The following is a 23,786-nucleotide window of genomic DNA, read 5'->3' as shown; positions in this document are numbered from 1 at the left end:
ACACACACACACACACACACACACACACACTCTCCCAGGGCCTCCTGGCTCCTTCTGCTCCACAGTTGAAATAACAGATCTCCGAACCCTCAGTGGCTACCACACACACATCTCAGCACAGCAAACACTCCCACACACTTTATCTCTCTCTAACGGTACACAACACTCTCACTGTACACAATGTCCCCTCTGTGAACCCCCCCCGATTTAGTCTCAAACCCTTAAACACACACACACACACACACACACACACACACATTTTAATCATTTATTTATGTCCGCATAATAAACAATGCATACATGGACACAAATACTAAAGGCACAGATTAGTCTGCACTCACAATTAACATGGACAATGTCTTTCACATACAAAACACATCACTCATGGGTACAAGTAGCAGCGTCTCCGCCATATATGGCGGCTGCCAATAATTGCAGAGACAGAGCAGTACTTGGCGAGCCTTTTAGCTTCCTTCTTGGACGTCCCAAGTAGACGTAGTCCTCTAACAACCAACCTATGAACATGTCCAAGGCTGCCAAATATGAAAACAAGTAGTGTACACCTATAGCCTAGCTCTGAGATGGTATTTACGAGAGGTTGGTATTTCAAGACCTTAGTCATAAAGGCTTAATTGAGGCTTGAGTCAAAGGTGCATGCTATCTCTAATACAGACACTGTACAACACAGACACATTTTTCTATCTACTATATTTGTCAGCTGTCCTCCCACACCCTGGGCCCATGATAGCAGTCTTGTTTGGGCCCATGGTGATAGCAGTATCTGATGCAGCATATTTACACTCATCTGGGACAGCAATGACAGACATTTGATTGGCTGTCCGCCAAGCTGTGGGGTGTATCTAAATCTGGGTGCAGTCTGATATCACTGATCATGAGTGAGATAGTAGTATACTCAGGACCTCTTGTCCCTTCCGCCTTTAGGGAAGTAGGTCATAGTATTGTGTTGATATTGAAATAAAGGCCAACCTATTGGTACATAGCTTATTTCTCTGTTGTTTTCCATAGAGATGATGAAATGGTAACGCCATTGTTTATATGTAATAGAGTTCAATATGACGCACACTCAGGAAAAATGTTCATCTCCTTTTATTTAATTTAAACCCCCCAGCTGAGAAGAGAGCTCTGACCAGTCCTGATCCGGACACGATGACACACCAGACAATGTTCTCCTTTAATTATTCACCAAGGCCGTGAGGGTCAGGTCATCCTAGCCCTTGTTCTCTCTCTCTCTCTCTCTCTCTCTCTCTCTCTCTCTCACTCTCTCTCACACACTCTCTCACTCTCTCACTCACACAGACTGACCTAATGCCATACTAGCCTCCGGGAAGAGAGACAGTCTTTCAGCCAGCAGCTTTTATTTCTGCCAGGGGGGGCTCCTTTTGTGTGTGATGCCGTTGAAACGTTACAACTTGCTTTCTCTCTACTAACACTTATTGAGAACCCACCCCCCTCCTCTCTCTCTCTCTCTCTCTCTCTATCGATCTATCGATCTATCTATCTATCTCTATTCCCCCACCCCCCTCTCTCTCATTTTCTCTCTGTCTCTCTACCCCCCCTCTCTCTAGATAGATAGATATAGATATATCTCTTGCCATTCATTTCATTCTCTTTCTGGCCTTGGTGAGTCGTCTTGTGCATCCCAACCTCAGAACAACAGACAGACAGACAGACAGGCAGACAGACAGGCAGACAGACAGGCAGACAGGACCTTTGTCTCAGTAATGGAAGAGCTCTCAGAGGGACATAGATCACAGTACACAGCATTCTAGTGATAGGTTTTAAGAGCTATCTGGCCATTTTAACTTACTGCCATAAAACAAGGACACACACACACACACTCCCACACACACTTTCCCACACAGTGATGGATGCACAGTGCCATATTTAAAGAGGGAAAGACAGAGAATAAGGTTGGAGATGAAAGATGGATTGGAGAGTTCAAAGGTGAATGGTATGAGTTTTAGAGAGAGAGGGGGAGGGAGAGAAAGAGAATATGGATTGAGATTTTAAGATAAAAATAGTTTTTCTTCTCTCCCACACACACACACACACACACACACACACACACACACACACACATACTCCTCCACTTGGCCTCCCTGTTTGTTTCTCTCTCTCTCTCTCTCTCTCTCTTCCTCCCTCCCGCTCTCTCTCTCTTCCTCCCCCTCACTGTTCCCAGGTCTGTTTTGACTCTGCCGAGCCGAGCCGTGCGTCAATGATTTACCCTCTCGCCTCTCAGCCCGGTGCGAGGGGGCAGGGCTCCGCCCCCCCGCTCCCTCCAATCGCGCCGCAGCTCCCTAAAAAACTGGCTTGACATGCTGTAAACAAGCCTCACGATCCAACGCGCGTTTGAGCTCTCAGATCGGGCCGTCCAATGAGGGGAGCGGAAGGGGCGGAACCACACAGACGTGAGGGAGGTCTCCGCCCGACCGGCGAGCCGGTTGGAACCGGTCACAGCGTGCGAGGGTGGAAGGGAGGGACGCTCGTCAACAGTGAGCTACATGTCAACTGTCGAGAGTAGCCTCGTTCTGCAAGTTCAGAGTGTCGTTCACTTGTCAGATATAGGCCACGGTCATACCGTAGGTCGTAGTGGAGTGCAGTCAGCAGACTGAAAACAACACCTGTGATTGGCTGTTCATCCTTCTCCAGCAGCCTATGGGATCATCTCGCTCTCTGAGACCTGGAACTGCGCAGCTGGTGATATGCAGACTAGCTCCAGCCCCTGAATCACACGCTCACCTTTCATTTTCCTAAATGCGATACAGGGTCGGGAAAAGCTCTCAACCAGAGTGATTTCTCGGTTGGAATTCCAAACAGGCCAATCGGCGTAATTTGAATGCGATGTCAAATGCTGTGATTGGTTGGTTAGGGGAATGAACGAAGTAACCGCTGAGGACTCCCTCTTCGGCAACGCCTCACCTCGGAAAATGTCTGCGACGGGAGTGAAACGAAACGGCCGTTCTGTGCGGGTGTCAGGCTACTGCTGATAGCATAGCCGTTGTGACAGCGACAGTGAGTGCACCTGCCTAAACAGGCTCCCTCTTCCTCCTCCTCCTCCTCCTCCTCCTCACTTGGTAGCGGAGGCGCTTAGCCCAGATTAGAGCAGAGCAGAGTGGACCGGGCCTTGGTGCAGGATGATATAAATGGAATGTGGGCTGTCCCGGGAGGGAGGAGGGTCCCTGCAGAGTCTCAGACAGAGCAGAGCAGGACCTGGGCGGGGCGGCCAGATGTCTGTCTCTCTCTTTCTCTCTCTCTCTCTCTCTCTCTCTCTCTATCTCTCAGAGGCTCTGCCTGTTCATGGAAACGAGATGACGGGAGATTGATTGCGAGACTTTATCACGAGGCTGTGTATGTGTGTGTATGTGGGTGTGTGTGACTGTGTTGTGTGAAAACACATCATTGACCTGGATCCATAGTCGGTGCCCCCTCCCCTCCCCTGTGTGCGTGTGGGTGTGTGTGTGTCCTTGCGCTTTCAGCAGCCATTGTCCCTGTGGAGCCCAGCTGAAATGGTGAAAGAGGGGCTGCAGAAGGAAAAATATAATATATTTCAGCTCTGCTATGACTGCACTAACCTCTGTGTCCTCTCCCCTCCTTTCTTCTCCTCTGCCCTCTTTTCCTCCCCTCCTCTGCTCTCTTCTCCTCTCCCCTCCCCTCATCTCCTCTTCTCCTCTCCCCTCCCCTCATCTCCTCTTCTCCTCTCCCCTCTGCTCTCTACTCCTCTCTTCTCTCCTCCTCTCCCCTCCTGTCCTCTCCCCCCTGCTCAATCCTTCTCTCCTTCTCGCCTCTCCTCCCCTCCTCTCCCCTCTGCTGTCCTCTCTTCCTCTCCTCCCCTCCTCCTCTCCTGTGTGTGTGCAGGTGACATCCACGGTCAGTACACAGACCTGCTGAGGCTGTTTGAGTACGGAGGCTTCCCCCCCGAGGCCAACTACCTGTTCCTGGGGGACTACGTGGACCGAGGGAAGCAGTCCCTGGAGACCATCTGCCTGCTGCTGGCCTACAAGATCAAATACCCTGAGAACTTCTTCCTCCTGAGGGGCAACCACGAGTGCGCCTCCATCAACCGCATCTACGGCTTCTACGACGAATGTGAGGAGATGCGCGCACGCACACACACAGGCACGCACACACACACACACACACACATAGGGTCACATTACCAGCCTGTTCCTCTCTCTCTCTCTCTCTCTCCGCCCTGCCAGGTAAGCGCAGGTTCAACATCAAGCTGTGGAAGACCTTCACCGACTGCTTCAACTGTCTACCCATCGCCGCCATCATCGACGAGAAGATCTTCTGCTGCCACGGAGGTCAGAGCAGTTATCTCTCTGTGAAGTACCACCAGGATCCTCCCTCTTAAGCGCCTCTTGTGTTTTTAGTTTGCTACTCTTGCACTTTGGCTTCAGCGCTAGATTATGCTCTTAAGTCACTTGTTTAGAAAGGAGATGCACTTGTGAGTTCTGGCAAGTAGTAGTATGCTGACTTCCTGAATGCAATTATTGTAAGTCGCTTTAGATAAAAGTGTCTGCTAAATGACAGTAATGTACTGTCTTCACAGTCCTCAGCAGAGGTCAGAGCTGCTCTCTCCCTCCCTCTCTCTCTCTCTCCCTCTCTCTCTATCTTTCTCTCTCTCTCCCTCCCTCTCTCCTCCACATCCTGTCCTGTTCATTTAACGTCTGTGTGTTTCCTGTCGCAGGGCTGTCTCCTGATCTCCAGTCCATGGAACAGATCCGCAGAATCATGAGGCCAACAGACGTCCCAGACACAGGTGTGTGTGCATGCGTGCCTGCGGGCGTGTGTGTGTGTGTGTGTGTGTGTGTGTGTGTGTTTCCATCCAATTTTCCACGTTACTGATCGTTATTCGCATCAAGAATGGACCCATCATCCAAGACTCTCCTCCTTTCTCCCTCCTTTCCTCCCTCTACCCCTCCTCCTCTCCTCCCTCCCTCTCTCCCTCCTCTCCTCTCTCCTTCCCTCCCCTTCTCTCCTCCCTCTCTCCTCTCCTCCCTGTCTCCCTCCCTCTCCTCCGTGTCTCCAGGCCTGCTGTGTGACCTGCTGTGGTCAGACCCAGACAAGGATGTCCAGGGCTGGGGGGAGAACGACCGCGGCGTCTCCTTCACCTTCGGAGCCGACGTGGTCAGCAAGTTCCTGAACCGCCACGACCTGGACCTCATCTGCAGGGCCCACCAGGTGACCCTTAACCCCTGACCTCTGTCTAGACAGATCATCTGACAGGTCGATACAATACACACATCAATACACACACAGTACACGTCAAACAGAAAAGACACAACCATAGAAATCAGTTAGCATCATTGGTGAACTGACTCGTGACTACTGTCACTGGCCCGAACCGGCCTGCGACTGGCCCGAACCGGCCTGCGACTGGCCCGAACCGGCCTGTGACTGGCCAGAACCGGCCTGCGACTGGCCCGAACCGGCCTGTGACTGGCCAGAACCGGCCTGCGACTGGCCCGAACCGGCCTGCGACTGGCCCGAACCGGCCTGCGACTGGCCCGAACCGGCCTGCGACTGGCCCGAACCGGCCTGTGACTGGCCAGAACCGGCCTGTGACTGGCCAGAACCAGCCTGTGACTGGCCAATCGACTTACTTTCTGACTGACCTGACATACTTTTTGACTGGAGCCAGGCCCTCGGGCCATTGCTTATGTTGAACCCTGATTAGAAATATACCATACAGTACACACCAGCAAATAACACAGAGATTTCACACACACACACACACATACGTGCGTGTGGGCGGCTGTGGCTCAGGAGGTGAAGCGGGACGTCCGATTATCGTAGGGTCGGCGGTTCGAATCCCGGCTCCTCCTGTCCACATGTCGAAGTGTCCCTGGGCAAAAGCCTGAACCTCAAATTGCACCCAGTGAGCAGGCTAGCACCTTGCATGGCAGCTACCGCCATTGGTGTGTGAATGTGTGTGTGAATGGTGAATGAGAGGCCATTGTACAACACTTAGGATAAAAGCGCTATATAAGTGCAGTCCATTTACCATTTACCACACACACACACACATTGGGGAGGGGAGGGCTGGGTGAGAGGGGGGGGGGGGGGTGGCTGCATTCTAGGTGTTTTAATAAAGCCCTCGTATTTCATGTGACAGACAGATGGTTCTGTAACCGGTGCGTGTCGAGGCCAGGTTAGCCTCGCCAATCTGACAACAGTCAACAGTGCAAAGTCTGCACGGGGCGCTAGTTCGACATGCTAGAAGATGATTTCTGTAACAGATGACCCTGGGTTGCCAGGTTAGCTGGCAGTTGAGCGGACTTGGGCTCTGTGTTCGGTGCGGGCCCAGGGCGGTGTTGTTTGTGTTGGGTGTGCTCTGGTAACGTGGCGTGCCCTCTCCCAGGTGGTGGAGGACGGGTATGAGTTCTTTGCCAAGCGGCAGTTGGTGACCCTCTTCTCAGCGCCCAACTACTGCGGGGAGTTTGACAACGCTGGGGGCATGATGAGCGTCGACGAGTCCCTCATGTGCTCTTTCCAGGTACACACACGCAAATGCACGCACACACACACCGCTGTGCCTTATCCATATACATCCATCCTCTTTCCCCACCTCTCTCTGCCTCCACCTCTCCTTCTCTACCTCTCACTCTGTTTTTCTCTCTACCTCCTTCTCTCCACCTCTCTCTCTCCCCCCTCCCACTCCTCCTTCTCTCTCCCTCTCTCCCACCCCCTCTCTCCTTCTCTCTCTCTCTCTCTACACCTCTGTTCCCCTCTGTTTATAGATCCTGAAGCCGTCAGAGAAGAAGGCCAAGTACCAGTATGGGGGGGTGAACTCTGGACGCCCCGTCACTCCCCCCCGCACCGCCCAGGCCCCCAAAAAGAGGTGAACACACAGCCTCGTCCCCCCCCCAGACTCCCTCACTGCCCCCCCCCCCCAGTAAGTCCCCTGTACAGGGAGGAAACAGGGCCTCTCTATTCCCCCACTACCCCTCGTCCCCCCACCCCCGTACTTCACTGACTGCTCTTTTCTTATGTATGTGTACATAAATTTGCTGTGACCAATCCTGTATTACTTTCTGCCTGTCGGTTGGTATTTTGAATATTATCGATATAAGATTTTATTGGGAGTTTTTCTTGCGATGCCATTTTAGCCCCCCGTTTCTCTGAGGTTCTGTGTTGTTTCAAGAAAAATCGCATTAAAAATAAGTGTTTTGCGGGGGTGATGTGAATGAGATGAGATGAGGAGTCACTTTTGAAAGTCCCGCCAGGTTCAGAGTCGTCTGAATGGATGTTGAGTGTATTTGTTTTGCCTTGGATCTTCCCAAAAGCAGTTAAAAACAACAACATAAAAAATAAATTTTAAAAACTCCAGATGAAAAGATTTCAGCTGAATCAAACCATCTATAATGTACATACACTCATATTGATGGTGACACATCACACATGCTCACGTGTTGGAGTTATGGCGAGCGAGTGTGTCTGTGCGGACGCAGTCATTTTAATGTTTTCCGTGTTCACCCCCCATCTGTCCTACACAGGGAGGCAGGGCTCGGAGACTAAGAGCAAAGAAAGACAGATTTATAGGTGCTGCTGTGAGTTGTTACACACCATAACCCCCCCACCCCCGCGTGTCCAACCCCTGCTAGGCTCCGCCCCGGCGCAGGCATGTGCCACTTCTTACACCCAGGTGCGTGTGACGCTCTCAGCGTGCGTGACGCTTTCACATATCATCTTATTACCTTTCCTTCTGATCCTCGCTCGCCTCACGTTACCTCCTGCGTCTCATCGCCTTAAAATATCCTTTTGTTATTGTAGAATCCGTGACACCCCCCCTCCCCTGACCTTGTAATACAGCAGCCCCCCCCCGCCCCGTCTGAACAGCCCCCCTCCAGGGTCACGATCTGGGTGGGTGTGTGAATCAGGCTGAATGCAGGGATACTTGTCATGGCTCAGTGCTTTGCTAGTCTAGACTTTCTGCATTAGGAAGTCCTTCTGCAGGTACCGGTAGAACCCAGCGAACAGACGGCATGTTCTGGAGGTTCATACCTTGTATAACATCTCTCCAAGGTGTGTGAACAACCTGAACACATGGCAAGTAGCAGCACTGCCCTGCACCCTCTTGAGTGACTGACATGGAGTTGAATGAAGGACCAAGTGAAGTTGCACTTTTTTGGAGGATTTGAAGGAAGCCACTCTCCTTCAACCCTTAGCTGCCCTCTGCTGTTTTCGCATCGTAGAAAGCCAAGGGACAGAGGCGGAGTCAGGTAAATGACAGGGTTTTCAGCCTATCCCTAGCCTCGGCCAGTCCATACTGGCGTCACGGTATGATGTTGGCACCATCTAGTGACAGTGAGTTGTCAATGCGTACCCGTATGTAAGCCCCCCCCCCCCCCCCACACACACACACACATTTCATCTTTCCTCTCCATCCTACATTACATGACTAGAGCAAGATGGCTGCCATGTTGTTAGAAGGTACTTCAGTTGCCTGTTCCGCTGTCCCACAATAAACAGAGTCGACAGTTCAGCTTCGGTCCACTGCAAACCCGCAGCACACCCGGTGTTATGGAAACCCTTGTCCTCATGTTGCTTTCTCGTCTGTTGTATTTCCATGTTTGATTTACATCGTTTACTTTTTTATTTTTCTTAATTTATTTCCTAACGTTGGTGGGAAAATCCAAGGTGTTACCAAAATCTGTTTTGCAATTTGTACAAGTTGGTTTCAAAGTCTATAAATTCAATAAATGGATGAAACTAAAGTGATGTTTTCCTGGTCATTGTTTTTACCTGGACCTGTCATGGAATTACAGTAGGTACCTGGAACCTCCTAACAGGTATATCTCCCTCCTCCAGATGATACCTACTGCATCACACCAGTCTCCCACACTGCCACCACAAGTGTTCCAGAGAAGTAGGCTACACGCAGTTCACAATGCACTTGATCAGGAAGACTTTTACTGTCCAATAGACCGCCTCCTGTCCCTGAGGTCAGGAGCTAGCGGCCTGCTGCATGGGGTGCTCTGACCCGACTCTGCTCTGCGTGACGTACCCCTCCGGGAACCCCCCCCCCCGGCTGGCCCGCGGCCCCCTGCAGACGGGCCCGGCCCACAGCTCTCCTCAGCGGCCCCTCGTACACCCAGTAGGTGAGGCCGAGCAGGAAGCACGGCAGGCCCAGGTGGAGGTGGGCCGCGACCCACAGCAGGGCGACCCACAGCGACACCTGGAGGAGGAGGAGGACCGGAGCGCTGTCCCACAGCCTCCGCAGCGGGCCGCGCGGCCTCACCCGCTCGGGGTGCTGGAGGGAGAGGAGGGCCCCAGAGATGAGTGTCAGCCTTATGATATGGGATGTACAGTGCACTCTAAAAAAAAACAGTGCTAAACAACCATTTGTAACAGATGAACCCTCCTTTATGCTCCAGATAGAACTCTTTTCAAGTCTGTTGTTGTAATTGTTTCTTTCTGACCTGAAAAGGGTGGATTCTGTTCTGTTAGAAATTGTTTTAGTTACAAGTCAAAGTGTTGTATCAAATGCCCAGTATTAATGCAAGGTCATTCTGAGCAATGACAACATTCTTAGGACATGGCAAGCAACAACTACGTAGTAGGGATAAAAAATATTACATGTTAGAGTCAGAAGTAAGGGACTAGCAGTAATACTGTACATAGCAGTAAAACCATAGTGGCAGCTTCAGGGCCTGCAGGTCTCTTGTACAGTAGACTAGTTCTACAGTGGCTAGCCTCGCATAGCCAGACCTACCTCCACTAACAGCGGCCGACCTCCCATTCTGACCTGGCCATCCAGAGAGACTGCAGGGGTGACCGGGGCTGAGATGACTGGGGGTGGGACTGCAATTGAGCCTTTTCTTTTCTTAAATCTCTGGGCCGTCCACTCCATAGCTGAGGGTGGAACAGTAACTTACTTGAAATTGAGAAGGAGAAAAAGCAGCTTAAAGTATACAGAGTGCTTCACATAAAGACATGAAATGGAACAGGCCTACATAACATAGTGCACTCACACATTATTGTATTTTAGTAAATGTGACAAAGATAATTATTATTATTATTATTAGGAATAGGCCGAGGCTAATTGACCTTCACTCGCTGATAAACGGCCTATACTCACCGCGGGCAAAGGGAAGAGGGAATGCCGCTGTGTGAGTTTCCCTACTGCACGTTTTGTGACGCCATAAAGATGTTGGTAAGTATGACGTTTCCTTTCTTTTGAAGTGCCCTGTATGGATGTGATGTGTGCATCCAACGCAACGAAATATTTAATTGCATGCGAAATGTAACAGCCTATCTGCCAAATCCATTGAAGACGATATCCATTGAAGACTATAGATAGATAGATAGATAGATAGATAGATAGATAGATGGATGGGAAAATAACTGGAATAAATAATATACATAGAGAAAATACATAGATGAAAGTGAATGAGAATAGTTATGCCGTGGTGATTTCATAGTGAAGAACATCTACTGGTGAACCTGGTGGTAGGCTACTGTTGCCAGCTCTTTCTCGGATGGCTGGCATTGTATGGATTGAATCTGTTTTAAATGAATTAATCTGCATTGCCTCTCCACGGTAGCAGGGGGCGGTGTTATTAAAACACCTCTATGTTGGCTGCTGTCAACTACCCGCTTTACTCAAGTGTTCTTGGCTTTGGCGCACCGCAGTTATCATGGCGCACATTCACAAACGTAATGGCTCACTATTTGCTTTCGATTAAGATTGGCAGATTTGTGACGGCGCACAAGAACAAAAGAACACAAAGTGACGAGCTAGGTACCACTCTAAACTGTGCTGAATCCAGTAACGTTAGCGTGCTGTGCACTGAAACACCGACGTTTCTAACTTGTCAAGAGGATTTCCCTGTAGACCTACAGTGATACAGCGACTGTTGCGTCTGTTGTCAAACTCAAACGAGCAGCAGTTTTAAAACGGTTATACTCGATACCCTGCCCTGTTCTGTGTAAATGTCTAACGTTTAATATTGCAGTACGTGGAAGAAAAGGTGTAGGTAATATAATATCTGTTCATCTTGTCTTATATAAATAGGAAATACGTGCTTTAGATGTCACTGCAGGTGCTTCTCTACACGTGACTGCAGACTTCCGCATGTAGTCGAGGATAGCTGGAAATATTGAAGAAGGTATTGCATCCCTCTTCTCTCTATATCTCTCTCACATGAATTTATTTGATGATAAACCACAGCAGCCGGGCATAAAACACAAACAGCTCCTCGCACTGTCGTCTCAAGAATGGGCGAGTGGAGAACCTGAGCACCGGCTGAAGAATGGCAAGGTTCAAACGCCGATCATGCATCACGCTAATCGCCGTCGTGTTGCTCATCTTCGTTGTAACAGTGGTCCTGAAGTCTTTCACGTTTGAAAATTCTCCCGTCGGCAGCCCCCTGGGCCTAGACCTGTTCCCAGACATAAGGGACGCTGGCCAGAATGGTCACCAACAGAGACACGGCGCAGCAGACATACCCGCCTCCAAGGCTGACCAGGCCAAAGCTAACTACACTCACCCAGAGAGGGACATGAAGATGGAGGCCATGCTGCGGAAGTTCCCTTCTCCTAGCTACAACGTCCACGCCTTCTACTACACCTGGTACGGTAACCCGCAGTTTGACAGTAAGTACATCCACTGGGACCACCCTCTCCTGCCCCACTGGGACCCCAAGGTGGCCGCGACCTACCCCCAAGGGAGGCACAAGCCTCCAGATGACATCGGGGCCAACTTCTACCCCGCGCTGGGGGCCTACAGCTCCAGAGACCCCTCTGTCGTTGAAGCCCACATGCAGCAGCTACGCAGCGCTGCCATTGGTGAGTCTGGAGTGGCGTGGACACATACAGTACAGTACGTCCTCATCCACTTGTGCTTGCTTTCTAGCGCTTTTTCTCCTTCTGTTTCATTCTGTTTTTACCTGTATATTGATGTGTGGACCTTGGTCTTTGTTGACCTGGTACTGATGTCTCCCTTTTTTGCACTAGCATTTTGTACTCGCCATTTGCACTGTTCTGTCTCATCCCTGCACCCTGTCCAATGTTGTCTCCATGTTATGCACCACATCCGAAAGCAAATTCCTAGAATGTTGAAAAACTACAATGGCAATAAACTGATTCTGATTCTGATGTGTGGACCTTGGTCTTTGTTGAACTGGTGTAATTGGTGTATGGACCTCGGCCTTTGTTGACCTTTGAACCTGTGCGCTCCCAGGTGTGGTCGCTGTGTCGTGGTATCCACCTGGGATGAAGGATGACAACGGGGAGCCGACCGATGACCTCGTTCCTCTGCTGCTGGAGGTGGCTCACAAATACCTCATTAAGGTGCGTATGATGACGATGATAATGGTGGCTAGTAATTAATGATGATGATGGCAATGGCTAGTTATTAATGATAATGATGATGATGGAAGAAAATGATTAATGATGATGATGGATAGTTATTAACTAGTGATGTTCATGATGATGTCTAATTATTGATGGTGATGATGGCTAGTTATGATCATGATGTTGATGATGATGGCGATGGCTAATTATTAATGATGATGATTTGACTAATTAGAGAAAGCACGCAAGAGATTTTCATCCACTTGATGTTGACCAGGAATGGAAGCAAGAGTGACTCTGTATTTGCATTTGTATTACTCTCTCTTTCTTTCTCTCTTCTTTCTGTCGTTGATTTGTATGTATTACTTAGGTGGCGTTCCACATCGAACCATACACAGGCAGGGATGAGACCACCATGATGAGTAATGTCAAGTACATCATCCAGAAGTGAGTACAGGATCATTCACGTTTTTTCCAGTTCTGGTTCAGTCAGATCTGTTAACTCTGGAACATAGATTTCCACATTGACACAGTAAGAACAGAGGAGGAGGTGGAGCATGATGATGATGATGAATGTCACACCAGCTTAATGGATTTATAGAGTTGAGTACAGTCCCGTCAGAGCCAGATTAAATCACACGGGATAAGTGTGTCACACTGCCTCTGTGAGATGAGCACTAATGTGCAAACCTTGTTATCAGATATGGCGAGCACCCAGCCTTCTACAGGCACAAGACAAGCACCGGCAAGCTGCTGCCGCTCTTCTACGTGTACGACTCCTACCTCCTGAACTCCGAGCAGTGGGCCAAGCTCCTGAAGCACACAGTGAGCACCAGCGTCAGAGACACCCCCTATGACGCTGTCTTCATCGCCCTGCTGGTCGAGGAGAAGCACAAGAGGGACATCCTGACCGCTGGCTTCGACGGCATCTACACTTACTTCGCCACCAACGGCTTCTCCTACGGCTCCACCCACCGCAACTGGGAGGCCATCAGAACCTTCTGCGAGGACAACAGCCTGATCTTCGTCCCTAGCGTGGGACCGGGCTACATCGACACCGCCGTCCGGCCCTGGAACTTCCAGAACACGCGCAATCGCATTAACGGGAAGTACTATGAGACCGCTCTAAGCGCCGCCCTGGAGTCCAGGCCCGATATCATCTCCATAACCTCATTTAACGAGTGGCATGAGGGCACTCAAATAGAGATGTCTGTGCCCAAAACCAGCCAGACTGTCTATCTCGACTACTTACCCAACAAACCTGTGGTCTATTTGGAGATTACTCGCAAATGGGCAGGGATATTTGGCAGTGAGCGCAAGAGATGGCAGGAGTGATCCAAAGTGGAATCCCACTTATTCTCAGTGCATTTGGACTTTGAAACTTTACTTGAAATTTGTCGACACAAGGAAACATATGTAGAACAGAATGTATTCCATTTGTAATTAATTGACTCGTTAACCTTTGGTCTGTGTGGCCCAACACAACCATGACAACCGACCATGACATGGTTTGAAGGATTATTGAACAGGGCTGAGTGTTTGCACTGCTGTCACGATCAGAGTGGTGCATGATGAGTAAGGAAGTAACCTTTATTTATGTTGCACCTTTCACAGAGCAGGGTTACAAAGTGCTTCACAGGTACAACATAGTTGAAAGATGGTAAGACCAATAACACATAAACACAAGGACATGAAAACAGTTACAGACACAAGGCTAGACAAAGGCTTATCTGAACACAGATCTTAAGTCCAGTGGAAGAGCATTACACAGTTTAAGAGCCACAATTTCAAAGGCTTGATCACCTTTAGTCTTGAGCCTTGAACAGGGGACAGCCAATAAACCCTGGTCAAAGAGTGACCTGCTAGTGATGTAGGGATGGAGCAGGTCAGCGGTCCCTGACAATGCAGGGCTCTAAAAGTGATGACAAGAACCTTAAACTGAATCCTAAATTTGTTTATTTCAACTCTGTATGATTATGATGATTTGTACTTTAAAGTATGGCTTAATGTTTAATTAATTGCGGTTTTTACTACTGGCTTTCTTGGTTGTACTACTGTCTTCATCCTGAGAGCAAAAAAACATGTTTTCATGATTAGTGCCTCATTATCCAAATCCAAATTCACTAATTGTCATGGTGAATGATCCACCTGTGTGTGCGTGCTCAATATAAATAAAGCCTTGGTTATACTTTACGAGTACGCTAGGGGTCTGCGTGATGTACATTTTGTCATCAGAGCAGGGCTGTACTACATTAACTTTTTTAGCACATAGCACTGGTGCTACAGGGGTTGATAGTTCTGTAGCACAGAGCCTGAAAGTTGTAGCACAGGTATAAAATGTCCATTATCAGCTCTACTGAACACTGAAGTTATGCAGTTCATCACTTAAAACCACCTGGAAATGGATGTTACTGTACGTATACAATATGAAATAATAACAAATGTTTTCAGACAAGCATCTTTAGGTTTTCCCGGCTTTTGATTTTGCGGTGTCTTCATGATTTGGGTTATCTTCTTTTTCATTAATAATTTCAACATCTTTTTCCTTTGCTCGTTTGTTTGGGTTTTTCTCTATGATCTGAACAAGGAACCAGTGTTTCCTGTGGAATTGATGTCTTGGTGTGGTGCCAAGCTGAAGACAGCTTAAATAAGGAGGATTTCTATACCAAAGCGGGGGTCTTGGCGTCCTTCCCCAAAAAAGTTTCAGAGACCTAGTTTCCTATATTCTGGTGACTTTTAAAGAATGAAAATAACAAAATCGTGAGACATATATAATTGAAAAGTATACTGAAACAGCATGTTTAGCCTACATGAAATATGCTTTCTTTAATTTTGAGTTATGGGGTGAGAATAATATATAGAATGTTTTATTTAATTAAAAAAGTTATGTTTGATGCCCATTGATGCTTAACTGCATACTCATTCCTTCTAAATCATCACTCTTTCTAATCTCTCATCCTGCCCTGTCCCCTTCCTTCTCCTCTCTCTTCTTCTGCTCTCCTCTCTCACCTGTCCCTCCACTCTGTGCTGGTCCTGTCTTCTCCTACCGCAATCACTGCCTTTTTTTTACATAGCTTACATAAATAATAGGCTAGATTAGGCTACGCTTAAAGGAGTAGTAAAGGGAAAATGCATGTTTAGCCCTGTTTTAAGGTTACTTATGATCATATATCAAAACGTTGACAAAACTAGCACTTTTGAGAAAGTTGATAATTGCTCTACCACCGTTTTGGTCATACAATGGATGTGGATGGGCATCTTGAAAAATCATTCAAAAACATGTTAAACTCTCGATTTCAAAGACAAGAAGCTCACCGAGGGTGTAATTGGTGTCCGTTGGTGTTCTGACATCAAATTCACCGCATAGTATGAATCCTGTAGGGTTTTATTGATCATTTTATGAAATCCATTGACTTGTATTATAGCGACCATTGTAGATGTGTAGATCAATCCGCAGAGGGGATTCAGGAAGCAGAACTAACGGTAGCTATTGTTATTGTTTATGTTACTAGGCTACCTAGTTTGCGGACGTTTACACATGTATGTGCTGCGACTAAATAGTTCTATGCTAAATATTTAAAAAAGCCTTTCCAGATGAACTAGAATCATACTTTATGGTGAATTATATGTCAGAACATCAACTTACACCTAGGTGAGTTTCTTGTCTTTGAAATCGAGAGTTTGACATGTTTTTGAATGATTTTTCAAGATGCCCATCCACATCCATTGTATGACCAAAACAGTGGTAGAGCAATTATCAACTTTCTCGAAAATGCTAGCTTTGTCAACGTTTTGATCTGAACCATTGTATATGATCATAAGTAACCTTAAAACAGGGCTAAACATGCATTTTCCCTTTACTACTCCTTTAACATATAGTATTCAGTATTTGTACCTGTAACTGGCCTGTACCTGTAACTGGCCTGGCCATCTTGAATTTACTGTAGCTAACTGCAGTACTGCAGGCTCTGCCCACTTCCTGATGATTGATGATGAATAGTTTACATGGGCAATGTCACCCTCTGGTGGAGAAAAGTGGTAAAGACTCATGCGGCTGCATTGGTTGTCTAATCGCTGACTCTTTCGCTGTCTCTGTCCTCCTTCCCTCTCCTCTCTCTCTCTCCCTCCCCTCTATCCTTCTCTCGTTTTTACTTTTAAGATACCACCACTCTAAGTTGTCGTTTGGTAATGTCGTTCGCTCGTGGAGCTCTCTCCGGTGCTCACCTTATCTCACCCGAAGGTTGAGGTATAGTGAGAGGACACAAGCGAGTGTTAACGGCCTCGATTACACACCCCTAATAGTGAGTTCTTGGCTCTGCTAACATCGAGATCAGACAGTTTGTCAGGTGCCAATGCAAGGTGTATATGCTTCCTCTTTTGGTGTCTGTGGTTAGTATGTGATACTCGTCAGCATCACTTTTGACCACAAGTCCCAGAAGGCTTAATGGTGCTAGGTAGGGCTACCAGTGAATACCTAAACCAATAGGTCACTCACCCTTTTGTTGAATGTGTTGTTACAGCTGAGAGGAGGCAGTGCTGGATGGAGAAGGATGTCCCAAAAACTTCTTGTCTTTAAAAAGTTTTATTTAAAATTATGGAAGTTTACAAAATATGCCAACACAGGGCACTTAAATCTAACAAGTAAAAATAAGGATTGACACGCAGTTCAATCAAAGTATAAAAAAAAGCAGTTCTGAACAAAGTTTTCAGATGGGTTCTTTCACAATCTTATTATTACACGCATGCAACAACAGATCAGAGAGACAGACACCCTAAGCTAATCATGCAGTATTTATACAATACATCAAAGGTAAACCCACGCAACAGGGGAAAACATAATACGTCAATGGCCAGGTAATTGCGTCAATCCTGACCATAAGCAGTTTCAATTCACATAAGCATAACTCTAAATAAGGTCTGAAGGAACTCTCAAGTGCGTCAATCATAGATGGATAGACAGTCAAAAGTTCATTAGACCCTCTTCATGCGTCAATCATAGACGTCAGTCAGACAGTCAGAAGGTCATCGAAGCCACCTAAATGCGTCACTCATAGCTGTCACCTGCAAGAGAAGAAAAACTCCCCTCCTGCATAAGACATACATGAACTAAGGCACGAAACGAGCCCGCGCGCGACAATTTCACGGGGTCGCGCCCGCTTGCCGCTCCGCCCCAGATTGTCCGCGGCTCCCAAATTGTCCGCTCGCCTCTCTCATTGAAAATGAATTAAAAAGCGCGGATATCGCTTGTCTGAAACGGCCTTTATGCTGTGTTCACACCGGGCGCAAATTTTTCCTGCGGCGCGGCGAGTTTACATAGAAAGTCAATACAATTCGCGCGAACTGGGTGGCACGGGCGGCGCGAATCGCAGAACTCGGCGGCGCGGCGGCCAGCATTCGCCGCGCGGCGACATTCGCAAAAGTTCAATTTTGTTTACTTTCTGCGGCGGATTCGCGCTGTGACCCATTGATCCCGCGGCGAGATTGGGCGAACTGGGCGGCGCAAATTTTCTCATGGGTTTCATGTGCTCCTCAGAGACGTTCAGAAGTTGATGGAAAGGCTTTCAGACCTTCAGGCATTAACAGGTCCACATGGATGGTCAGTTAAATCGAAAACATTTTTTTCATGACCATTTTTATTCAACAGCTACAGTATATCAACCTGGATCCCTTTATAAAATAATGGGATTTCAACAGGCGGCCAAATATCTATATATCTATCGATAGTGTGCTGCATTGCTTGCTAACGTTACCTTAGTGGCTTAGTTAGAATGAAGAGAGCATGTTGAGTTAGCGGGGCTGGAGAGCCTCTGGTGGAGCTAAGGCCCTTCAGAACAGGCTCCCTGAGTTCCTACACCCAGGAACCATATGCAAAATCGACGGTTTGTTTGTGGCTTGCAAAGATCACTTTTCCTGGGGCTCATTTGGATAGTTAATCCACCTCTGGATATGTGGAAGTACAGGAGGGCCATCTACTCTGCCTGGCTGTGGCACTAATTCAACTGCCTCTGGTTCTGTCGAGAGCTAAGGGCTGTGGCCTGGTCCACCACTATGAATCCATTTTGCTGATGTTTTGATGCTCTGGAGTTGTCTGGATCATGGCACCACTATGAATGGCCGTGTTTATGGCTGTGTTCTTGACTTTTCTTCTCACATCTGTTTTTTTCTGACTGGTTCGGCCGGGTCCCAATGACGATAACAGCCCAGGCGGATCGTCTAGTGTCTGGACGGTCTGTCTGGAGAAGTGTTGAAACCTGTGAGTGGACGTTAGACAGCAGGAGGACAATCTGCACACATCAATGGGAAATTATTCCTACTATCACACTCCTTTAAACGGCCGAAGCACAGTCCACCTTTCTTTAGGAATTCTATCCTGTCCTTATGTGGCCTTTCTCTGATTCGACGGCATTCTTCACGAGTGTGGTTCTTCTCACCGAACAGTGAAAATACCAACATGCACACTCTCACAATGTTGTGGTGCTGTGAGAAAATCCCCTTAAAAGTTTCAATGAAAAATGACATACTCCCGCACACACTTTCTCTGCTTTTGATCTGCCAACGTTTCAGTTAGACCTTCATCAGGAGAGATTTTTTCTTCTCACAGAACACACATGGTTTGGTGAGGCCACTGCTATTTGGTTTGACCTGAGCTTCTGTCTTTGGTTTGTCTTTCTGTTCAACTTCAGATTCAGTGACATTAATAGTGAAACTGCTTCCTTTCTTTTCATCATTCTTTGCTCTTTTTTCTTGCTCGGACTTGTTCTTTTCCTTACGTCCTGTTGTTGTTGCATTGAGAAGGTCTCCAAAGAGTGGGTCTGTCATGATTTTAGCTTGGCGATCCACAAAACTGACTTTGAACTTGGCTCTTCTCTGGCTTTTCTCTTGGATCTCAAATGCAACAGCTCTCCATTTTTCTGTGACCTTGTATGGTAGCTTTGAGATGATGGTCTTCATATTAGTAAGATTATCCAACTTGTCCATGCAGTCAATGTCCTCCATGGCATTCTTGCACTCCAGGAGATACAGTGAGAAGGTGCTCATTGCCTTTCCGTCCTCTGGCTTTATCTGAGGCCAGCTGAAAGCTTTTTCCTTGTAAGCTGCTGCTATCTTCAGCTCGTTTCCATAACGATCATCCAGCAGTTTCATTGCTTCTCTGTATCCACTATCAGGTGACATGTGTAAGCAGCTCTTTACGAGGTCTCTTCATTCTGCTTTGCAATATTGCTCCAGAAAGTACAGCTTATCTGCACTACTCTCAGACCTGGAGTCAACAGCGTGGCTAAATGCTCTCACAAATGACTTAAACTCAAGTGGATATCCGGTGAACAGAGGGATGTCTCTTTTAGGTAGACGAGACACCTGTTAGTTCTTTACAAGCAGCTCTGTGATGTCTGCTTGTCGTTGCATCGCTCTACGAAGGTCACTTCCATCATCAGTGGGATACAGCAAGTCCTCAGCAGGTACTGGGACAGTCTGTGTCCTATCTTGCTCCTAAGACATTTATCTCACCCGGCTGTAAGTGTCGATGTTTAACAGGTGATGGAGCATGTTCACGTTCGTCTTCATCTTTCAGAGCTTTACTGTGCATGTTCTGAGATCCAACACCTGATGCTTGTGACCTATGACATCCTGAAGTCCTTCAAATCCTTCATAGACTTTAATTTTAACGATAGATTTCGCTAAAGCTGTTCTGAGCAAGAGCTCTTCTCTCTCAGCTTTGAGTTGAGCTTCTTTTAGGTCTAATGCCTGCTTCTCTTTCAGCGCAGCTACCTTAGCTTCAATAGCTGCCTTGTTTGCAGCTTCTCTTAGGTGTGCTGAAGTAGCTCTGGAAGCTACGGAATGCACACTGTCAGACCTTGCTCCATTAGCAGACCTGACAGACCCTGGCTGTGGTGGCGCCATTGAAATGCTGTCAAATGAAGTTACTTCTTTGTCACATACAAACCCTTGTGCGAAGCTTAGCATCCTTAGACCATTGTTCAGTTGCTCTGACAAACTCATAGAAGCTGTCTCTTTTAGGCTCAAACCAACACTCTTGATCTGCACTTTGTTCATCTTCTTTTAGGAACATTAGAACTGACTCATTAAGTGCTCAGAATTCCAAAAATACCTACACACCCGGGAGATCAGGGTTCACGGCCCCGGTGGGGACTATTTTGCGAAACCATACCCACACCTTCTGCTAGCCTGTGGGTTTATTCCTACGTTTACTTTTGGCCTTTCCATCCCTCTCCCTCCCTCCTTTCACTCTCCTCTCCCCTTTTTTTTGGAAGTACATGAGAGATTCCATAGGAACAAAAACAATATGACATTGCACACTTTCAAGTTCTTCGGTAGTGTAGTGGATTAAGGAAATGTCTGTTTTGCAGATGAATTAACTGTCAAACTGATTGCAGCAACTGGGTGACCAATTAAGTGACCAATTATAAGTCCCATTGGTATACTATGTTACTATGGTATGTTATGTTATGTTTCTGAGTGGATCCAGTTATGATTAATACAATTCAAAGCATTTAAATAAATATGAGCATTGTGATTTGTCATTTGTGTGTCACTGGATGTTATAGAAGTTATGTAAAAATGTGGTTGTCAATGCTGTCAGTTATTGAATTTATGTGCAGTAATTGAACATTTGAAATTATACCTACAGTATAGGTGTCTCAGTAATTACCCATTATATATTAGGTTATACTTTGCATGTATTTACCAGGTAAATGCCCAATGGGCCTAGGATATAGCCAATAAACTACCGGTGAAATGGTGGTGGATCAATAGCGGGAGCATTTCGCATTACTAGCGGACCGAATAATTCGCCAGAGGTCCGCTTGCCATTCGATGTGCAAATGGCCAGTAGCGCGCCAATGGATTCGGCCGGAGGTCCGCCAGCTCGTCCATCGGGGACCCGCTGTAGGTCCACTAGCCTTGTGTTATATTCCGCCGGAGGCCCGCCAACTCGTCCATCGGGGACCCGCTGTAGGTCCGCTAGCCTTGTGTTATCTGGGATTTATTCCTTACCTTTGTCCAGAAACAGAAGTTGAACCAATTGCAGCAAAATAGCTAACGTTACAGGAATCATCAGTGTAACTGCTTTAGCACCACTACCATTAATGTTATGGAATCTGCTGCTAGTTGTTGTGAGCACATGAGCTAACCAGTGTTAATTTTGACAGCATATTATGATTTTGTTTTAGTCATAGTCTTTTGACTAAAATGCCATTTAGTTTTAGTCATATTTTAGTCATCTGACTTGTTTTAGTTTTAGTCTAGTTTTAGTCGACTAAATATCATTACGATTTTAGTCGACGAAATCTACCATAGATTTAGACAACTCAAATTTAACAGGCTTAGTTAATATGTAATGCATTATTTAAGCATTTCTCTATAATTTCCAAACTCATGTACTCCTCTAGGAAACATCTATTAACCTGTTAATATGAAATGGTATTAAGGTTTGAACGTGCAATACAGACACAGATTTAATTGCTGCAATACAAAACATCTTTATTTAAGACTCTTGAGACTTATGTGACCCTTGCTCTATTGCGCCGGCCTCTAGTGAGGTCACCTGTGACACTGAATACCCTCTCTGCAAAGGCTTGAGAAGCTGGCATAGCTAACAGGTCTAAAGCAAAAGGTTTTAACGTGTGATAAAAAGTGTCACTCTTCATCAGCCAAAAGTCTATTCCTGTGTCATCAGTGATGGGTTGCGAAAGCTCTTCCTTATACTTTCCGATCTGCTGCGTCATGCTGGTTGTTGTGGAGGTCCTCTGTCTAGGCCTTCTTGCACGGGCTTTTGAAAGAAACCTAAAGACTGGCGGCTTTGATGAGGATGCGGCTACTTCTGGTTCCTCAGTATTCTCTCTGACTTCTTCTGCCTCATCTTCAGACTGATCTGCATGTTGTGTATATAACAAAGTCGATGCTGCTTTGGACACATACTCCTCTGCCTGTTTCAGCAGTTCCACAACATTGTCATCTGCCATATCAACAAGAGTTTCACAGACAATCGGGTTGACAAAGCAGGCAGCTGCTGTAAGTGGCGAGAACCTTTCATTAGTTGGATCCAAGGCCCAAGAAAAACGCTGGTTCAGACTTCCTTTCATTTTCTGTGCAAGAGTGGCAAGGTCTCTGTACTTAGTGCTCTGTTCGAAGTCAGCAAGGTGGCTGAGCAGATCAAGGAGGGCAGGGACCACCAGGGACATGGAGGTGGTGTCACTCTGGAGGGTCTTAGTATGTTCTGCAAACGGCAGCAGTAGCTCATGCAATGCTGTCAGCTTTTGCCACTCGCTAGGGAGTAAGCTGTCCCATCCCATTTCGTGTGCGATTTGGCAGACGGTGTCTTTCACTTTTAGGAGTCGTGCAACCATGTTGAATGTGCTTGACCAGCGTGTGGGGCAGTCATTTACAACAATGAGGCCACACTTGTCCAACATCTTCTGTGTTGCAACGGAGGACTTGCGAAAGAGCTTCACCACTGACCTTGCTTCATCAAGGACTCTCTTGACACTCGCGTCCTTCTGCACCAAGAGGACCACAAGTTGCAAGGTATGCACCACACATGGTGTCCGGTCCATATCCCTGTCGACATGATGGTACCTAACAGAGGAACACAGATAAATAAGTATAATTTTTTTTACTTAAACCCTCAAAATCTTACTGATGGAAATATTTTTCCATTAGATTAGGAATAGTGTGTGGGGGAAGGGGGCAGAGATACACCAGACAGTCCCATATTCATGTGATCATTGACTTTCATGTAAAAGAATAATCACAAATACAAATGGCTTACCGCAGGTCATCGATTTCAGGCTCAGGGTCACTGAGGGTGGAGTGGGAGTCTTCAGAGCTGGTTTCTACTTCTGCTGCGTGTTTAAATGCTGCCACCATATTACTTCCGTTGTCTGTTATTACTGTGAGGATCTTCTCCTGTGGTATATCCCACTCTTCCATGCATTTGTCCACACATGCCTTGATTGACTGTGCAGTGTGTGGGTGGGCTACTTGTTCAAGGGCCAACAATATGTGTTCAGGTTTATTTTGTTCAACACAAAAATAGCATGCAGTTATAGCTATGAATGAAGCAGTGAGTCCTTTTTTTGTCCACAAGTCAAGGCCAACAGATACTGTCCGGGCAGCAGACAGTTTCTTCTTCATTTTCTGCCCTTCATCTTCATACTGTTTGTCAATCAGATTGGTTATTTTAGTTTTCTTTGGAACAGTCAACCTCCTATCAATTGTCTCCATCATTAGAATGAAGTCCTCATCTTCAATCGTTGTGACTGGTAATCCTGTGCGCCCAATCCATTTAGCTATGGCCTCCTCTTTGATCTGTTGTTCTTTAGAGTCACTTTTGTACTTTGAAGCACTTACTAATGCTGTTACAATAGTCTGCTGGGATGCACTTCCTTTATTTGCACTAGGCCCAATGGTCCCATCCTTGGATGTCTTCTGTATCTGTGAAGTTGAAT

General features: G+C 47.0%; 2 protein-coding genes across 3 annotated transcripts in view; both read left to right on the top strand.

Annotated features, from left to right (window-relative positions):
- LOC311319406 (serine/threonine-protein phosphatase PP1-beta catalytic subunit-like) overlaps positions 1–8,735 on the top strand; it is a 13,231-nt gene extending 4,496 nt beyond the window's left edge. Inside the window, exons 3-8 of the mRNA XM_084450959.1 lie at positions 3,877–4,107; positions 4,221–4,325; positions 4,712–4,783; positions 5,054–5,205; positions 6,386–6,520; positions 6,765–8,735. Coding sequence (XP_084307085.1) covers positions 3,877–4,107; positions 4,221–4,325; positions 4,712–4,783; positions 5,054–5,205; positions 6,386–6,520; positions 6,765–6,869 — 800 coding nt within the window. The 3' untranslated portion in view covers positions 6,870–8,735. The remainder of the gene's footprint in view (positions 1–3,876; positions 4,108–4,220; positions 4,326–4,711; positions 4,784–5,053; positions 5,206–6,385; positions 6,521–6,764) is intronic.
- A 1,920-nt stretch (positions 8,736–10,655) lies between these two features.
- Positions 10,656–14,707, top strand: manea (mannosidase, endo-alpha). 2 transcript variants are annotated; one of them, XM_084450709.1, is made up of 4 exons: positions 10,656–11,622; positions 12,209–12,318; positions 12,692–12,768; positions 13,023–14,707. In XM_084450709.1, exons 1-4 carry the CDS (start codon positions 11,280–11,282, stop codon positions 13,654–13,656), a joined length of 1,164 nt encoding a protein of 387 aa, XP_084306835.1. In that variant the 5' UTR covers positions 10,656–11,279; the 3' UTR covers positions 13,657–14,707. The 2 variants fall into 2 exon arrangements, with proteins under 2 accessions (XP_084306835.1, XP_084306834.1); XM_084450708.1 differs by having other exon boundaries at positions 10,656–11,814.
- Positions 14,708–23,786: the final 9,079 nt, after the last annotated feature.

Source organism: Borostomias antarcticus, assembly GCF_949987555.1.
Source record: "Borostomias antarcticus genome assembly, chromosome: 16".
Classification (NCBI taxonomy): Eukaryota; Metazoa; Chordata; class Actinopteri; order Stomiiformes; family Stomiidae; genus Borostomias; species Borostomias antarcticus.
This window is presented reverse-complemented; position numbering and strand designations above follow the sequence as displayed.

Excerpts from the sequence above, each read along its gene's own strand:
- manea (XM_084450708.1), top strand. The coding sequence starts at position 11,280 with ATGGCAAGGTTCAAACGCCGATCATGCATCACGCTAATCGCCGTCGTG. Across the intron at positions 11,815-12,208 it reads GCTACGCAGCGCTGCCATTG|GTGTGGTCGCTGTGTCGTGG; the intron begins GTGAGTCTGGAG and ends GTGCGCTCCCAG. Across the intron at positions 12,769-13,022 it reads GTCAAGTACATCATCCAGAA|ATATGGCGAGCACCCAGCCT; the intron begins GTGAGTACAGGA and ends CCTTGTTATCAG.